The sequence below is a fragment of the Myotis lucifugus genome, unplaced genomic scaffold (assembly GCF_000147115.1).
Source record: "Myotis lucifugus unplaced genomic scaffold, Myoluc2.0 scaffold_747, whole genome shotgun sequence".
NCBI lineage: Eukaryota > Metazoa > Chordata > Mammalia > Chiroptera > Vespertilionidae > Myotis > Myotis lucifugus.
In genome coordinates this window covers 123,186-142,456 of record NW_005871795.1, presented here as the reverse complement: position 1 = coordinate 142,456, position 19,271 = coordinate 123,186, and the positions used below count along the sequence as shown (strand labels likewise).

At 44.5% G+C, this 19,271-nt stretch overlaps 1 protein-coding gene across 1 annotated transcript in view; it reads left to right on the top strand.

The window, feature by feature from the left end:
- The first annotated feature begins 1,483 nt into the window (after positions 1–1,483).
- TJP1 (tight junction protein 1) overlaps positions 1,484–19,271 on the top strand; it is a 39,752-nt gene continuing 21,964 nt past the window's right edge. The window contains 10 exon segments of the mRNA XM_023746866.1: positions 1,484–1,573; positions 1,765–1,821; positions 9,807–9,931; positions 11,084–11,186; positions 12,642–12,918; positions 14,632–14,735; positions 15,324–15,492; positions 16,040–16,187; positions 17,690–17,829; positions 18,659–18,764. Coding sequence (XP_023602634.1) covers positions 1,499–1,573; positions 1,765–1,821; positions 9,807–9,931; positions 11,084–11,186; positions 12,642–12,918; positions 14,632–14,735; positions 15,324–15,492; positions 16,040–16,187; positions 17,690–17,829; positions 18,659–18,764 — 1,304 coding nt within the window. The 5' untranslated portion in view covers positions 1,484–1,498.

The window sequence follows — 19,271 nt, the reverse complement described above, 5'->3', positions numbered from 1 at the left end:
AAGGCTGGCGGTTTTATCTGTGGGAGCGAACAGAGCGCCTTTCTCTCCCTCATTCATCGGCAGGAAGGCGAATCTCGCTGCTTTGCGTTGAGGGAAGCAGGCTTTCTTCATAGGATTCATTTGCTGAAGTAGCAGCAGTCTGCCATCAGAGCTGCTGTGGGAAGGAGAGAGGGGCCCGGGCACCTCGCTGGGCCTCTCCTCTCCACGGGCATCTCCTGTGATGTTAATGACAGCGGAGCAAGGACGAGGAAACAGGCCTCACGGGGGACATGGGCAGGCACAGTCGTGTGAGGAGTGACACTCTGAGAACGCCATGCTCACATTCTCCCTCCACCCCCGTGGCTAACTCTGCAGAGGCTTGAAAAAACTTGTTTATAGCCCTCGCTGGTGTGGCTCAGTGGGTAGAGCGTCGGCTGAGGATTGAAGGGTCATGGGTTTGATTCAGATCAAGGGCTCATACCTCAGTTGCAGTCTCCATTCCCAGCCCGTGCAGGAGGCAACCCATCAATGTGTCTCTCTCACATTGAAGTTTCTCTCTCCCCCCCTCCCACTCTCTCTAAAAATGAATGGGAAAATATGCTCGGGTGAGGATTAACAGAAAAACCACCAAGGTTTGTTTATAGATGTATCATATTCAGGAACCCTAATTTCAAAAGTGGTCACAGTAAAAGAGAGAGAATTACTTTAAGCTTCCAAGAGCCATTAACCCAATTTATAAGACATTTATTTTGAATTCTTTAGTGCTCACCCGGTAGATGGAAATGCATTTCCCTCTCTCGTAAGAGTTTCTTTCTTTCTTTTTTTTTTTTTTAAATATATTTCATTGTTTTTTTACAGAGAGGAAGGGAGGGGGATAGAGAGTTAGAAACATCAATGAGAGAGAAACATCGATCAGCTGCCTCCTGCACACTCCCCACTGGGGATGTGCCCACAACCAAGGCACATGCCCTTGACTGGAATCGAACCTGGGACCCTTCAGTCTGCAGGCCGACGCTCTATCTGCTGAGCCACACCGGTCAGGGATTGTAAGAGTCTCTTGACAGTAGATGAACCCGATTGCACAGAGGTCTGTCTGAGTAGTGCCCTCACTGGAGCTTGCATCGCTCTAATTTTATGATGCTGCTTGGGGAGGTGTTTTTGGAGCTTTTCTTTATTGTGTGTGTGGATGGGTGTCTGCAATGGTATCCTAGAAAAGCCACTTTTTTTTCTGTAGAAAAAAAGCCTGAGAAGACAAATCTGTAGCCAAATCTTAACTAGGTGGGGCAGAGTGTTTAACTGTGATATTAAAGCGACCACTGACCAGACCTATCAGATGGTCCCATCTCATTTCCTGGAACCTGAATATTTATAATCCTGGAGTCCGGAGGGATTTGACTTTTCCTTTTCTTTGCATAGCATACGGAATGCTTTACAGTGTCTCATGTGTCAATAGGCATTTTACAATAATCCATTCCAACTTTGATTCTTTCCTACCTCACGCTAAGTATAAAGTTGCAGCATGAGCTGGAGCTGGCAAGAAAATGAACAGAGAACGGCCTCTGTCCAAATTAAGTTAAAAACACAGGAAGTTCCTGTGAGTAGTTTCCTGTCCCTTCCAACAAAAGCAAACGAAAAAACCTTCCATGGTTATGAAACTCCTTTCAGAGTTGCTAATATTAATAGTATGACTCTAATGTGCTAAATGGTCTGCTAGTTGTTCTCGCTCACTTAATTGAAGATGTTTTCGTAAAAGACAAATGCCTTGTTTTTCTCTTTCTTTCTCAGAGCACAGCCATGGAGGAAACGGCTATATGGGAACAGCACACGGTGACGCTTCACAGGGTGAGTTTGTGCTGCAGTAAATCATCTGTGTGCAGCTCAGGATATTGGCAGCTTCGGGGAACAATGGAGGAAAGCCAGATGTCAGGAAGCCCAAAGAAAGGGGCGAGCTTTTCTATATCCCTTTGTTTAAGATTAGAATTGCAATAAACTCGTTATTAAGGTCAGCAGTGACCCTGGTTACTTTTCAAACATCCTTTCCGTGGGCATTTGTGTACTTGCTGTTTTATTCCTGACTGAAGAAACCATTGACTGTAAATCTGGAGGGATCAGATAAGAGACGCGGTGCACTGTATACATGGTAAACTGCTTCAGCATTTCTGAGGACAGATGCATGTGTTGTAGGCTTGAGGTTTAAAATTCACCAGGTCTCGTGGGTAGTAAAATCTTAAAGGATACTTGTGGGTTTGGAACACGTAGACCCCAAGCCATCGCTTAAGCAGTTGCAGAGGGGCACAGAGCAAGTAGCAGGAAGCTGGTACTACCCTGCCTCTTCCCCTTTAGAAATAGGCAAGCGATCCCATCCCCTTCTGAAGTTGTGGTCTCCACAGGTGGGTTTTTTGTTTTTTGTTTTTTAAATTATTGATTTCAGAGAGAGAGAGAGAGAGAGAGAGAGAGAGAAACATCGACTTGTTGTTCCACTTACTTTTGCATTTATCGGTTGCTTCTTGTATATGCACTGATGGGGATTGAACCCGCAACCTTGGGGCATTGGGATGATGCTCTAACCTACTGAGCTACATACATGTAGTCATGTAACCACCACTACAGTAAAAATATAGAGCAATCATCACCCTGAAACTTGTGCCCATTTATAGTCAGCTCTGCCCCTCCCCCCAGCACGTAGCCACCACTGATGTGTGAGAACACACATCAGTGTGTTCTTACACAGAGATGTTTAGCCTTTTCCACAATCACATCAGCGAGCTCACACTATATGCATGCAGCCTTTGAGACTGGTTTCTTCTAACGTATTTGAAATTTCTTGTATCAGTAATTCTTTGTTTTGTTTTCTTTTGTTGTTAGTTTCTTCTTATTGCCCAGTAGTGTTCCAGTATATGAACGTAGAGTGATTTACTTACTCACTCTCCAGTTTTGATACATCTGGCTTTTTTCCAGTTTGGGGTGATATGAATCAATCTGCTCTAGTATACAGGTTTTTGTATGAACCTAACTTTTCATTTCTCTTGGGTAAATCCTTAGGCATGGAATTGCTGTGTGTCTTATGGTAAATGAATATCTAACTTATAAGAAACTGCCAAACTGTCTGTACCATTTTGCATCCTCGCTACCAGTATGTACGACCTCCAGTTGCTGTGTATCCGCACCAACACTCGATATTTTCAGGGTTGTTTGGGGTTTTTCATTTTCTTAATTTTAGCCACACAAATAGGTGTGTAGTGGTATGTCGTTGTGGTTTTAGTTTCTAGTTCTCTTAAGACGAATGATGTTGAGTATCTGCTTATGTGTTAACTTGTCGTCCATATATCTTTTTTGGTAAAATGTGTTCAAATCTCTTGCCCATTTTTAATTGGCTTGTTTGTTTTCTTACTATTGAGTGTTTTCTTATAATTGTGGTAAAATACACCAAACATAAAATTTACCATCTGTTCAAGTCCTTTGCCCATTTTGTAATTGGGTTATTTGTTTTTTAATTGTTGAGTTGTCGGAATTCTTTACCTATGTTAGATATTAACCCCTTATCAGATATATGACTTGCAAATATTTTTCCTATTCTATGGGTTGTCTTTTCACTCTGTTGAGTGTGTCCCTTGGTGCACAGAGTTGTTACTGAGCGTTGATAGTTCTTTCTATATTCAGGATACAATTTTAATTTCTTTCTGTCTTTGTCAAAAATCAGTGACCATTTGTGTGCGGTCTTTCCTTGGTCTCTTCAATTGATCTAAGTGTCTGTCCTCCTGCAGTGACTTCTGCCTTGACTACCATAGCTTTCAAAAAATTGTTTTCGCCCTAACTGGTTTGGCTCAGTGGATAGAGCGTCGGCCTGCGGATTGAAGGGTCTCAGGTTCGATTCTGGTCAAGGGCATATACCTTGGTTGCAGGCATATCCCCAGTAAGGGGTGTGCAGGAGGCACTGATCGATGTTTCTCTCTCATCAATGTTTCTAACTCTCTATCCCTCTCCCTTCCTCTCTGTAAAAAAATCAATAAAATATATTTTAAAAAATTGTCAATTTCTTGCTTTTTGAATGTTGCACAGTCTTGCATTCCCAAGATAAATTTCACTTGATTGTGATATATCATCCATTTTCTATATTGGATTGATTTGCTCATGGTTTTTGAAGATATGTGTTTCTGTGTTCATAAAAAATATTGGTCAGTACTTTTTGTGTGTGTATTGTTTTTATCTGGGTTTGGTGTCAGGGAAACAGCTATGCGCCTCAGAACAATTCCTGTGCAGTTGATGTTACTTCTTCCTTAAATATTTGGTAGAATTCATCTGGTTAGCCAGCCATCTGGTCCTGGAGTCTTCTTTGTGGGAAGGCTTTTAACTATAAATGCAGTTTCTTTGATGTTCTATAGGACTGTCCAGTTATGTATTTCTTTGTTAGCTTTTCTTTTTTGGTAGCTTTGCATCTTTGGTAATTTGCATCTTTCAGAGTATTTGTCCCTTTCATCTAATTTATGAACATAAAATTGTTAACAGTGGTCTCTTATTTTATTGCTGTAGGATCTGTAATGAGGCCCTGTTTTTATTTTTGATATTGGTAATTTGTGTCTTTTATTTCTTGGTCTGGCTGGCTAGAGGTTTAACAATTTTGATTGATCTTTTCAAAATACCAGTTTTTGTTTTCATTGATATATTTTGTTCTGTTTTTTATTTAATTGATTTCTGCTCTTATTTTTATATTTCCTTTTTTTCTGCTTATGTTGGGTTTAAATTGTTCTTTTAATAGTTTCTTAAGGTAGAAGCTAGATCATTCTTTTGAGACCATAGGTGTAATTTGGCATGATCACATTCCAGTTGTTTTTCCCTAGTACCTTTTAATTTTTAAATAAAATAAAATAAGACCCATTAGCTAAAATATGTTTCTCCTTCCTACTATTCTGCCTCCTTTTGTTAGGAATTCACGTGTGGGAAAACACTATATTTACTACAGATCATTAGCTTAGGCAAAGCAGGAAAAGCTCTTGAACGTTGAGAAATCAGAAACCGATTTTCTGAATGTGCTAAGTGTCACACCTGCTCACATGGTGGGTATGTACCCGGCACGTCCGAGAACTCCTGTCCGGAAGATGAGGGTCCGTTTCTCCTGTAGCTGGCCCCTGCCACGCTCCGTGTCCTTCTGCCACGAGAAGGGCACCAGCCCAGAAAGCTGTCATCGGAAGTTCCATGGAGATGAGAGGATGCCATTCACAGAGCTGCTGCCGCTGGGCCTCACCAGAGCGAGTCCCCGACCGAATGGGAGTCCTCAGCACCATCCCTGCGGGAGCTGTGTTTTGAAGGTTCTTGAAAATAGCCCTGTCGCTGCGAGCTGACTTACACCAGCCACACTCCACTCGACTCACTCTCCCCCGCTGCAGAATGGGACGTTCAGGCAGCACCGTCCCGGGGTGTTCGGAGTTGATCCAGAATAAAATCTGGCTCTGCTAGAGTATTGTCGGCCAGCTTTTCCTGTCAAGAGCCAGGTGATATTTTAGGCTTTGCAGGCCGTAAATCTCTCACTACTCCTCAACTCTGCGCTTGCATTGCAAAAGCAGCCGTAAATAATAGATGGACACACAGGGGTGGCTGGGTTCCAGTAAAACTTTATTTACAAAACTGGGCAGCTTCCCAGATTGGGCCTGCAGGCCAGGGTTTCTGACCACTGATGTAGAGCAGTGACTTCCGTCTTATTGTAAAGAGAAGTCCACTGGGTCATCCCCAACTATGAGATTCTGCGTCCCTTTGTCTGCCTCTTCCTAAGAGCTCCAGATTGAAATGGAGGGCACAGCCCCTGGCTTCACATTTCTGAGAATCATTGACAGAGGAATGAGAACAGTGGTGAGTGAAGGAGGTGATTGGAGGCGATGTTTTCGGCACTGACCTGAAGTATGGATACCACGTGGGGCCAAGTCAGGACAGATCCATGCTCTTTGGCATCTGATGGTCAATTGCATCTAAGGCAGAAGCACCTTTGTCTTTTAGAAGAAAAATTCTGTAGATGAAAACACAATAGTTTCTGCTGTTAGCTATCAAGAATAATGTCCGACGTGCTTCTGTATTGCCCCCTGCTTCTGTTTGCATTCCCAGAGGAGACGTCCTTCACCTGAGAGTATTAGAAGCCGTAGACATCCTGTTCACTCTGCAAGGCTGAGTACGTCGTGCTGCTGCACTGTGAGCCACGCACTGTCACAGCCCCTGGAATGATGCCAGAGAGCAGCTGCAGGCCGACTCCTGGCCTCCTGGGCTCGGCTCTGCCCACTGGCCCTGAGTGACAGTGAATGTGCTCCTCAGGTCGTTGTCGACCCTGTCTCCTATGCATCATAACTTCCTTAAGAGGAGGAAATGTTCGTCAGCGTTATATCCCCGTAGCGCTCGGCACTTAGTTAAAAGCCCAATAAAAGTTAATTTCCTCGGGGACCACCCTCGTCAACAAAGTCGCTCTCAGGAAGTCCAGATAGCAGCCTTCTCCAGCAGCAGTATAATGCGAAGACATGCGTAATCTAAGATTTTCTAGCCTTCATATTAAAGAGTGTAAAATACAGGCGAAATTAATTTTATAATCTTATTTATTTAGCTCAGTATATCCAAAATATTATCATCTTCAACATGTGAGCAATGTTTTAAAATTGAGGTACTTTACTTTGTTTTTTTCATAGAGTCTTACAAAACCAATGCACATTTTACAGTTTCAACACATCTCTGGTAAGACTAGCCACATTTTCAGCACTCAGTGGTCACATGTCTTGTTGATCATAAATTTAGTTTCCCTACCAGGCAAAGGTTTGAACACAAAAGCTATTGCTGCTCATGGCTGCTTATGGTCTCAAAAAGATGAACTATGGTGAGAGGAAAATTCTTGGGTGCTCTTTCTTCCATTCAAAAGCTACAACCATAAATGTGTGTGCACATGCAAATAAGTGAGATCATATTATACTGCTTTCACCCTCCCCCCCCAAATAATAAACATCTTAGACATTTCTCATGTAAAAACCAACTACCTTTTTTTTTAAAAAAACAAACAAACATATTTTTATTGATTTCAGAGAGGAAGGGAGAGGGAGAGAGAGATAGAAACATCAATGATGAGGGAGACTCATTGATTGGCTGCCTCCTGCACGTCCCCTACTGGGGATCAAGCCCACAACCCAGGCATGTATGTGCCCTTGACTGGAATTGAACCCGGGATCCTTCAGTCCGCAGGCCGACGCTCTACCTGCTGAGCCAAACAGGCTAGGACAAAACCAGCTACCTTTTGACACACCTAAAAATTTGTGTGGTAAAGATATATGAGAGAAATAGAATATTTAGCATTTCTATTAGAATTCCATTGTAGTCTTTCAGTAAGTCCAGCACCGAGCCTGCGGTTGCCTTGGAGTAATAATGTTTCTACCACTGTCAGTGTTGATGACTGGGAACAGTATTAACATTTTTTCCCATGTGTTGTTCCTCTTCCCATTTATTTTTATTATTATTAATTAATTAATTAATTAATTTTTAATATATTTTAATGATTTTTTACAGAGAGGAAGGGAGAGGGATAGAGAGAAACATCAATGAGAGAGAAACATCGATCAGCTGCCTCCTGCACACCCCCCACTGGGGATGTGCCCGCAACCAAGGTACATGCCCTCGACTGGAATCGAACCTGGGACCCTTCAGTCCACAGGCCAACGCTGTATCCGCTGAGCCAAACTGGTCAGGGCTCCTCTTCCCATTTAAAAAAATGGTTTTCCTATATCCATTTCCTACAGCAGTTACTAATGCAGTTCTTCCCCTAGTCCTCATGTAACTTTATCACCACAAGTAAGTATTTGTTCAATGCTGTCACCAGTCCTCTCGGGGTTTCTTGTCGCTTTGAGTGTCAGGATGGCATCCTCTGTTAGAGACCCTGTCTCTTGCATGTTCACTAGCTTCTCTGTGCCCTGACTCACTTGAGGGTCGGTTTTACTGGATGTGAAGTCCTTGGCTCGCTGTCTCTCTGGAGTATCTTTATATTATCTTTGGCATAACATGTTGCTATCCAAATGTGATGATAATCCAAGTTTCTTTATAAGTCATGAGCTCTTTTTATTTATTTTTATTTTTTATTTTTTTGCTTTATATGAGCTCTTTTTAAAGTTCCCAGTTAGCTCTTGAATTCTGTCAACTCAGTTCATGCTTTCGTTTTCTGTGGGGAAGTTAACTCTGCTACTCCTTATCTTTATTGTAATGTTGTAAGGGATTTGATCCTGACACTCTTTTTGCTTATTTTTATGCGAAATTAGTTTCTTTGAGGTTTTAGAAACTGGCTTAGTTTCCGAGCACGTGCGCGCGTGTGTGTGTGTGTGTGTGTGTGTGTGTGTGTGTGAGAGAGATGCATGTGCTACAGAACATACCTGCTGCTTTCTGACACTTATTATCTTATCTCTGCGCCCTTTGTACACATTGACCTGGCAGTTCTCTACTTTGTCTCTGCTGTTCCGTCCTGCTCAAGGCCGCTTCCTGCCAGCAGCGCCTCCTGTGTGGAGCGCTGGGCTGAGGCCTGGCCCAGCGTGCAGAGCCCCCGGGTCACACAGCTCCGGGACTCAGGCTCCGTGGCAGGTGCTGTTCCCACCTGCGGTTGGAGGAGGCACAGTCCCTCCCGTGTCAGCTGCTGGTCCCACGCTGTTTTGCCATTCTTCCCAGTGAATGCTGGTTATTATTTGGGTTCTCAGGTCTGGGTGTGTCAGACACCTGTGGCTTTCCTCCCATGTAGCTTAGCCCGATGTTTTCTATGCGTTCTATGGTTTCAAGTCTTTAATCCCTTTTGAGTTAATTTCTGTGTGTGGTGTAGAATAGTGGTGTAGTTTCATTCTACTTTCTGTGTCTGTAGATTTGTCTTTTCTGAACATTTCCTATGAATTGAATTATACGATAGAGGGTCTTTTATGATTGGCTTCTTCACTCAGCATGTTTTCAAGGTGGTTCATCTATTTCATAGCATGTACCAGTACTTCATTTCTTTTTATAGCAAATAATATGCCATTGTAATCATGTACCACATTTTATTTGTCCGTTCACCAGTTGGTGGGCATTTGGGTTGGTGTTGCTGGTGGTTTATTCTTTTTTAAGGAGAGTTTTTTCTTTTTTGCCACCTGAGTAGGGCTCGGGGTGGGAGTGAAGGTCATGACGTACACCCAGACCCTGGTGGACATGGTCTCCTGGTTTGCATGGCAGAGGGCGCTGTGGAAAACATGCGAGAAGATGCTGCTCTGGCTTATGATTCTGGATCCCTCGGAATACTGAGGTTTCCTTACACTCCTCTGCATACTTCCTGTCCTCTTTAGAAAAGCGGAGGTGTGGATTTGAGCTTATCTTAGCTCTTAAAGAACATTCAAGTAATTGGCAGTTTTTTGTTTTTGTTTTTTATATATTTTATTGATTTTTTTTTACATAGAGGAAGGGAGAGGGATAGAGAGTTAGAAACATCGATGAGAGAGAAACATCGATCAGCTGCCTCCTGCACACTCCCCACTAGGTATGTGCCTGCAACCAAGGTACATGCCCTTGACCAGAATCGAACCCGGGACCCTTGAGTCCGCAGGCCGACGCTCTATCCACTGAGCCAAACCGGCCAGGGCAAATTGGCAGTTTTTACTATTCTCGTATGCCATTTAATGCATTAGAGCGTGCATGCCCATCCAGGCTAGGTCATGCGGTGAGTAACCATCCGGGAGGGAGTGGTGACCACAGAGGAAATACTGTTGTCATTTTTGCTTGTAATGTTTTTAGTTTGTAGAGTGCGACATAATGAACGGCTGTTTGTCTTAATTAGTAACATTTTACTGCGATTGTCCCTCTAGGCTCCGGGATTTGGATTTGGAATTGCGATCTCTGGTGGGAGAGATAACCCCCACTTTCAGAGCGGGGAGACCTCGATCGTCATTTCGGACGTGCTGAAGGGAGGGCCCGCCGAGGGGCAGCTGCAGTAAGTGTGTCCCCTGGGCGCTGGGCACTCGTGGTGCTGGCCTCGGGCCCTGGGAACTGTTCATAGACCACCCGGGAAGTTCTCTAAGTGAATATACGTTTTTCCTTATCTCGATCTTAAGTGGAAAGTAAGTATATGAACCTTAAATACAGTGGTTCTCAACCTTCTGGCCCTTTAAATACAGTTCCTCATGTTGTGACCCAACCATAAAATTATTTTCATTGCTACTTCATAACTGTAATGTTGCTACTGTGATGAATCGTCATGTAAATATCTGATATGCAGGATGGTCTTAGGCGACTCCTGTGAAAGGGTCGTTCGACCCCCTAAGGGGTCGCAACCCACAGGTTGAGAACCGCTGCTTAAATAGAAGGTCACTGTAAAAATAGTGGAAAAAAACACATTTACTCAGTTTTAGGTAGAATCTAGCCTTTAGGAACCTCTCACCCTGAGCCTTGCCGTTTTTTTCAGTAAGATTATCAAGAGAAAGAGGCCAAAGATACACTAGCAAAAAAGTAAGAGTATAATCAGAAGGATTAAAAGAAAATCGGAAAGAGGAGTATCTATCTTTTTAAAGGGAGAATGCCTTTTCCCCGCTCTATGACCTATTATCATTTATGCCCTGTGCTTGTACCACTGGGATCACTCTGTGTGTGTGGTGCCTGCTCAGTTCTTTGGGAAACGTGTTCATGGCTTTGTTTTGTTTTTTAATATGTTTTTATTGATTTCAGAGAGGAAGAGAGAGAGGGGGAGAGAGAGAAACATCAATGATGAGAGAGAATCATGGATTGGCTGCCTCCTGCACACTCCACACTGGGGATTGAGCCCGCAACCCGGGCATGTGCCCTGGCCGGGAATTGAACCCTGACCTTCTGGTTCATGGGTCGATGCTCAACCACTGAGCCACACCGGCTAGGCTATGTGTTAATGGTTTTAAAAAAATGAGTGACCTGTGGGTACTTGCTAATAAGCGTGTTTGTGAGAGACCTGAAAGTAAATAGTTTGGCATTTTGTCACTGATCTGAAGACAAATAGATTACTTCATCCATAATTACAGTATTTCTTAGAAGTACTCATCTTGAAAATACCTTCACAAACTTACTTATATGTATGTTTTTCTCTAACGTGCTCTTTTGGTGACTTTTTTCTTAGGGAAAATGACCGTGTTGCGATGGTTAATGGAGTTTCGATGGATAATGTTGAACATGCTTTTGCTGTTCAGCAACTAAGGAAAAGTGGGAAGAATGCAAAAATTGTGAGTCTCTCTTACCTTTAATCGAGTAAAGATACCAGCTTCACTGTCGATAGCATTTCTGGTGTTTGACTGTGTCCTTCCTCTGTAAGAAAATGAAATCTGGGAAATACCGAGGAGTAGGGGAGGTGAAGTGGCACGGATCTCTGTCAGTGTTAGCACTTCCGCAGGAAGGGAGCAGCGGACGGAAGGATTGCCGAACAAGCAAAATATTTCTGTCCGGGGAAATGAACTTGTAGCGGCCTAATCAGCAGAGTGTGGACCTGCAGCCCGCTGAGGGGGAGCTAATTCAGGACTGGAGTTGTCATGGCACATGATTGAGGGTCAAGAGGAAGTCATTTGAATATCGCACATGCGCTCTCATGCAGACATGGGAGAACTGATGGGCTGAGAGAATAGGAGAGGACGGAGGAGAACCGCAAATAAGATAGATATGGAAAAGGAGTCAGGAGTAAAAGACAGGGCGTGGTACCCAAGATGTTACAGCCCTCTGATGAGACCAAGTGAGTACCAGGTGTGAAGGCCAAGGGCAGCCCAGGGACTCAGAGGCCACTTGGCCAGGAAGTAGTGCCTGTAGACCTTGACCTTCAGGGAGTGGAGGAAATAGTGGACCCGGAAAGTTGGACCAGTTACCAGAGTCTTTGAGGGAAGAGAACCTGGAGCAGTAACTGACACAGAGACCAGAATTACATCACACTGCAGGCAGAGTGTGCTGGAGAAGTGAGCGAGTCTGAGATCTGACACTAAGCTGACGTTAGTGTGGCGGTGGAATACGCTTATCTCCTGGACGTCCAGTAGGACCGTCATGGGCCTTGATACTGACGGGTTCTCAAGTTCTTAAGGAGTCACGTTGGGCTTGCAAGTTTGCTATGGTTTGGTCACAACTAAAGTACTATTTTTAAAAATACGTTTTTATTGATTTCAGAGAGGAAGGGAGAGGGGGATAGAAATATCAGTGATGAGAGAGAATCATTGATCGACTGCCTCCTGCACGCCCCCTACTGGGGATCAAGCCCGAAAGCCAATCGAACTGTGACCTCCTGGTTCAGAGGTTGATGCTCAACCACTGAGCCACTCAGGCCGGGCCTATAGTACATTTTTGTTATTAGAGTAGAGTGCACCATTTATTTATTCAAACCACCAATAATTATTAGTTTTCCTTTAAGCTTGTGATTATTGCACCTAGAAGGTCTTTCTGAATTAAAGCAAGGACTTTCTTAGGCCCACTCTTCCTAATTTGGTCCTTAAGCAGATCTCTTTATCAGGAGAGCAGAAAACCCAACCATTATGGAAATGTATTCCTTGGTAGTTTGTTATAATTGTTCCTTATATCTCTCTGATTCATAGTGGACTTAATTAACGTGGCACCAGAAAAGTGTAATTTTCCGCTCTCTCAGGAACGGAAGCCTCCTGTGCTGTGAACAGCAGCCACTTTCTTGACAGTCTTTTTCTCTGTAGACCATTCGCAGGAAGAAGAAAGTTCAGATTCCTGTGAGTCGTCCCGACCCGGAGCCCGTGTCCGAGAACGAGGAGGACAGTTACGACGAGGACGTGCACGATCACAGAGGTGGCCGTGGGGGCACGGTCAGCAGGCGGAGTGAGAAGAGCTGGGCGAGGGACAGGAGCGCCAGCCGGGAGAGGAGTCTGTCCCCGAGATCCGACAGGCGGTCGGTGGCCTCCAGCCAGCCTGCCAGACCCACCAAAGTCACGTTGGTCAAGTCCCGGAAAAATGAAGGTATCCACCAATTTGCTTATTGTTTCCACAGAAAAATTTTACACGAATTTTAATGAGAAGTGAACATGCGTCTCTTCCTGTCTTTGCTCTTGTTGCCTTGTTCTCTCCTTTCTGTGTCCTGCTGCTGCTGTAGTCAACTCCTGCTAGGACAGGCTTCAGACAGTACCTGTTTTCTCTTTTTTTTTTTCCTTTTTAAATAGATTTTTATTGATTTTAGGGAGGAAGGGAGAGGGAGAGAGAGAAACATCAATGACGAGAGAGAATCATTGATGAGCTGCCCCCTGCACACCCTTGGAGTAAATGAATAAATTAGTATAAGGAATATTTTGGGAGTCATCTCTGTTCTGGTCATTTGTTACTTTTAAATCTTGAATATGGACAATTTTTCCCATGTTTCTCTGTGACATAACCGTTCCTAAACCACTTAGTAGATGGCCTAGATCCCCTAGAACAGCGGCTGCCAACAGGTCATCTGTGAGGTCCGAAAGGTTGGTGACCGCTGCCCTAGAAAGTCATTTTCCTTTTTCACCGAGTCTATTCCTGCTTGTGAGTACTCTGTATATTTGCCTTAAGTTAAACTGTAACTGATGTAACTTTTGGAAGTTCGAGTAGCAGTTCTGTTAACTTATCTCCTATTAAAACGTTTTCTATTTCCCATCTTGGTTCTTCTTCTTTTTTTAAAATGTAGTGAGACTAAGAGTCCTTTTCTCCCTTCTAGTAGCACTAGCAGCAACCCTTTTCCTGTTGGCGCCATGTTGTAGTTGTTGTTCTAGTTAAAAAAGAAATGTACAGCTTTGCAGACTCTGGACTCTGCTGGTAGTTTCCTCAACTCTGACCAACTCCTCGCTCACGGATGCGGTGACTGTTGCCTCATTCCTGGCTCCTTGGTTGGTTGTGGAAAGGACAGGAGTGGCGGGTCTGTCTCCAGCCCATACCCACCTGGCTAGCTGACAGCCTTTGTCTGCACTAATACCCAGGAGTGTGTGCTAATGAATGCCCTGGGGTATGGCTCTCCAGGGCCACAGGCACTAGGATCAGATAGGAAGACTTTTGCTCTAGAAACTTGGGAAAACAAAAACAGCACATGCGTGGTAAGGCAGGCCATCCCTGGAATTGTCCCTTCCCAGAGTTCTCCGCCTCACGCACGGTGCTTCTTGGAATTGTGTTCTCTCGAGCTTGGGAAGCTGTGTGCCATGGCCCATGGCCACAGAGAACGGGTCTTCTCCGCGGGCGTGGTCTCCTTCAGGAACATGGCAGCAGGTGTGCGTGCCAGTCTTGTGTTGGCACCACGCACTCGCCCTCTGCTTGCACACGGAGTGCAGGCTCCCGAGGAGGAAAGGAAATGCTGACTTACAGAGGAGAGGGGCCAGGAATAAGCTCTTGGTACTGGTTCTGTGAAAATTTTAAAAAATACATATGTTTTTATTGATTTCAGAGGGGAAGGGAGAAGGAGAGAGAGAGAGAAACATCAAGGATGAGAGAGAATCATTGACCGGCCACCTCCTGCACACCCCCTACTGGGACAACCAGGGCGTGTGCCCTGACTGGGAATCAAACTGTGACCTCCTGGTTCTTGGTCGACGTTCAACCACTGTGCCACACCAGCCGGGCTGTTTTAAAACTTTTTATGCAGTGATTGGTAGTCTTATACTTCTAAACGTTGTTTAAGTGTTTAGGATTTTACACTAAAGACATTTAAATATGTTCTTTCAGAATATGGTCTCCGGCTGGCCAGCCATATATTTGTGAAGGAAATTTCACAAGATAGCTTGGCAGCGAGAGATGGCAATATTCAAGAAGGCGATGTTGTCTTGAAGGTACACTCTTACTCTTACGTTTTAGTGAACGGAAACAGAAAGCCAGTTCTGGTGGGACCACATGGCTTCTGCCCACGTTGGAAGCAATTTTCCCAAAAGAATTGGAATTCGGGGTTTTGGGGGGCTGGCTGCTTCGCCACGTCCTTTTCACATGTCCGCACCGATGCCCTTCTTTAGGCAGAGAGTCACCCTGAGAGGTCTCCTCGCTGTGCGTGTGTATCACTCACTGGCAGAGCCACGGTGTAGGAAGCTAGGTTCCTTTTTATACCACCAGTGGTGTTGACAACCGCTCTGGATGTTATTGAGATGTTCATTCTGTTAATTTGCTGTATACGTAATAGAAAGTGACTGGCTTTGGGCGAGGGGCCAGGGGATGCTAGTTTGGGTTTTCTGTCCGAGTAACAGTGTAGTAAAGATTTTATTATTCCGGGAAGGAGGGGGACTTGATCATACAGCAAAGGGTGAAGACTGTTTTGGGTTGTACAGCGAGCCGGGGAGCAGTGTAGCCACTCCTGCTCATAGTGGACGTGAGTTACTGTTTGTATCTGTGTCATTCGCTTCCCACCCATGGCTGCTTTTCTGTTGCAGATAAATGGGACCGTGACGGAAAACATGTCCCTGACGGATGCCAAGACGCTGATAGAGAGGTCTAAGGGCAAGCTGAAGATGGTGGTGCAGAGGGACGAGCGGGCCACGCTGCTGAACGTGCCCGACCTCTCGGACAGCATCCACTCTGCCAACGCCTCGGAGCGGGACGGTGAGGGCGGTCCTTGTCCCTTTACATGACCCGTCCCTTAAAGTGCTAGGGAGACTCGGCGTGTTTGAGCAAAATAGTTTCCTACAAGCCAGCCACCTTCAGAATCTAAGAATTACAAATGTATATGCATGGTTCATTTTATTTTTCCCAGTTTTACAGAGAAGTAATTAACATGCATCAGCGTATAAGCTTAAGGTCTAAGCGTGATGATTTGACTTGCATGTATGCTGAAATGATGGCCACAGTGATGGTGGGGTTGGCTGCTTTTGTTTTTAAGAGTCCACATGTAAGCGAGGCCATGCAAGTATTTGTCCTTGTCTGACTTATCACTTAGCATGATGCCTTCCAGGCCCGTCCATGCTGTCACTGTCTATATGTTTTCCTGTGGACAGCACGCCACTGCTGATCAGTGGCTGCTGACGTGACTGCTTAAATCAACCATTTTACATGAAATTAGATTTAGTGCTTATCTCCATTTTCATTGGACTACCTTATATTTCACTGAACTCATTTCCTGGGAAACTAAATGGCCCCTTTTATTTAACAGACATTTCAGAAATTCATTCGCTGGCATCAGATCATTCTGGTCGGTCACATGACAGGGCTCCCCGCCACAGCCGGTCTCGATCTCCTGACCAGCGGTCAGAGCCTTCTGACCATTCCAGACATTCGCCACAGCAGCCCAGCAACGGCAGGTAATCACACTCTTTTTAAAATATATATATATTTTTTATTGATTTCAGAGAGGGAGGAGAGAGAGAGAGAGAGAGAGAGAGAGAGAGAGAGAAACATCAATGATGAGAGAGGATCATGGATCAGCTGCCTCCTGCATGCCCCCTACTGGGGATCGAGCCTGCATCCCGGGTCTGTGCCCTGACCTGGAATTGAACTGTGACCTGGTTCATAACACTCAACACTGAGCCATACCGGCTGGGCAGTAATCACACTCTTGTCCAAAATAGAATAGTTATGTGTGCTAGGTCCGTGTTTCTAACATTACTTACAACTAAATCTAGAAGATAGGTTTTCTTTTGACTATTCAAGATTATGTCTGTTTTTCTTAATCAATTTAAGTATTTCTTATCTAGAAAAACAGAGGTCAGTCAAACTTCTCCTTAAAGGGCCAAATAGTAAAATATTTTAGGCATGCGAACCATATCCCTTGTCACTACTCAGCTCTGTCTTTGTATTACAGAAGGAACCGTAGACAGTATGTAAATGAATAGGCCTGGCTGTGTTCCAATAAAACTTTATTGATAAAAACAGTTGGCCCACAGCTGCAATTTGCTGAGGCCTGCAAGCTTATATAATTCACTGCTCAGGGAAGGTAACCATAGTAGGAGTATTTTCCTAGACTGATTAGCCTGTTGTATAGAACACGCGTTCCAAAGTGCAACCTGTGGCCCAAAGCCAGCCTGCTGCCTAGTTTTGCAAATGAAGTTTTATTACAACCCATTCTGCAATGACATAATTAAGAGGTTGCAACAGAGGCTGCATGACCCACAGAAAAAGTTAGCCAATCCCTGGTCTAGAATGTTAAAATAGTTTTGTTTTTAAGCTAAAAAACAATCTCTGGGTAGAGAGAATGATTACACTGATTTTCTTCAGACCTTGTTGTTTGTTGCTCAGTTTGTGTTTTATTCAGTCTTGTTTCAGAGCTCACACTGGGCCAAGACTTGTGCCTGTGTGAAAACAGTTCTAATGTGAAGTCTAGAATACGTTACACAGCACAGCTCTAGGTCTGCATGCATTATTGAATAATGCCTCCATCTCTTGGTAGATAACAGAAATGCACTAAAGAGAGCATTGATTTTTCAAATATTAAGAAAAATGTAATGGAATTATATGAGTCCCATCTGAAATGTCATTGAAATCATAATAATTGTATTACATAATAATTGTACTATAATCATAATAATTATAGTATTTTCATTGGCTGCCTCCTGCACACACCCCTACTGGGGATGGAGCCCGCAACCCGGGCACGTGCCCTGACTGGGAATCGAACCATGACCTCCTGGTTCATAGGTCGGCGCTCAACCACTGAGCCAGGCCGGCCGGGCAACTGCTAGCTTTTTAGAACCGTGTGAGAGCTGTTAGAGGAAGTCCCTTGTCATCATTTTTTAAAGTTTTTCTCTTACAAGTGACGTTCGCAGCCTTCTTCGCTCTCGTGACTTGTCATTTGATTCATGTGTAGTCACCGGAGCAGAGAGGAGGAGAGAGCGTCCAAACCCGGGACTGTCTCGCCTCCCGTGAGGCACGCGGACGATCGTGCCCCGAAGGCGGTGGAAGAGGTCCCCGTGGAGAGAAACGAGAAGGCAGCAGCCACGCTTCCAGGTGAGCCTCAGGGGCACCGAGTCCAGAGGACATGCCCTCCGGCCGCAGGTCTGCCGGGGTTTAGGGGAGACTTCAAAGTGCTGCTAGTGTTATTGTTGTTGTTATTGTTATTATTATAGCTACTGCTTCCTGCGTTGAATTTGTCTGTAACTTCCAGCATTTTCTTTATGGTGGAGGGTTACCCATGGGTAACAGCTACTCACAGTGAGGACGGTGGTTCTGCAGCTGCTCCCTGAAGAGAAACATTAGCTTGGCTGAAGAGAAACATTTTAGGTTATCTGCTTAATGAAAGGGTTTTCATAAACACTTGTCAAGTGTGCCCTGTAGAGCTGTGTGTGAGATCAGACATAAGAATCCGAAGGTTTCGAGATCTACTTGCTTGAAAGGCCTGGAGGTTTCAGTTCTGCTGCCTCTTAGGTCCTTTTCTCAGGTCTTTGGGCTCTGCTTGCTTGTGGTGGAATGTGGGTAATGGGAAAATAAACCTCCCGCAGGAAGGCAGACAGCTGCTTGGGTGGCCATAGCAGAAGTGTCGGCTCTCCTACATTCTCAGTCTCCTGGGGCTCTTCCTGCACCTGGGTTTCTCGGGCCCTCCCAGCTGGTCCTGTGGAAGGCACGGGCGAGGGTGCCACACCAGGCCTGTTACCAAGACGTTAGAGTTTATAACTAACCACACTCTTCACTCTTCACATGTAATACATGCACCTTACCAGGTTCTCTGAACTCACATGTTTTATAGACCTTCTTGTTTGATTATTTCACTGGTTTCTTACATTATTATTTTATTTTTTAATAAGTGATTTCTGCACCATTTAAACGTTCTCTCTTTTAGAACCGAAGCCTGTGTATGCTCAAGTTGGACAACCAGATGTGGATTTACCTGTCAGCCCGTCCGATGGTGTCCTGCCCAATTCCACGCATGAAGACGGGATCCTTCGGTAACGCGGCTTTAACTTGGGCTGTCCTCTCTGTCCATTACTAAGCGTCATTGAACGTGAGAGTTCCGTTTCCAACCATATGGCATATATTTAAAAGCACTGCATCCCATTAATGCTGTGATTGGGTTTTAAAAATTATTTATGTGATAGAATCAGAGATTAGAGAACAGCAAAGGTACTTTCTGGATGTTTACTTTTTTCTTCGTCATTGTCTCCTACCTAGTTTTTAGGTCATGAATTAAAAAATTGTTTTCTATTTAGACACCAGATTTTTGACAAACCTTCTAATGCCCTAGCATTTTTTTTTTAATCAGCCTTTCTCCATTTCAGCATTATTGACCTTTAGGCCAAATCTCTGTTTCTTAGTGGCTTGTTTAGTAGCATCCTTGGCCACTAGCTGACAGTACACGTCCCTCCCCCCCTCCGCCGGGGTGTGCCAACCAGAAATGGTTCCAGACACTTCCTAGGAGCAAACACAGCCCTGGTTGAGAGCCTGCTCTGATTAGT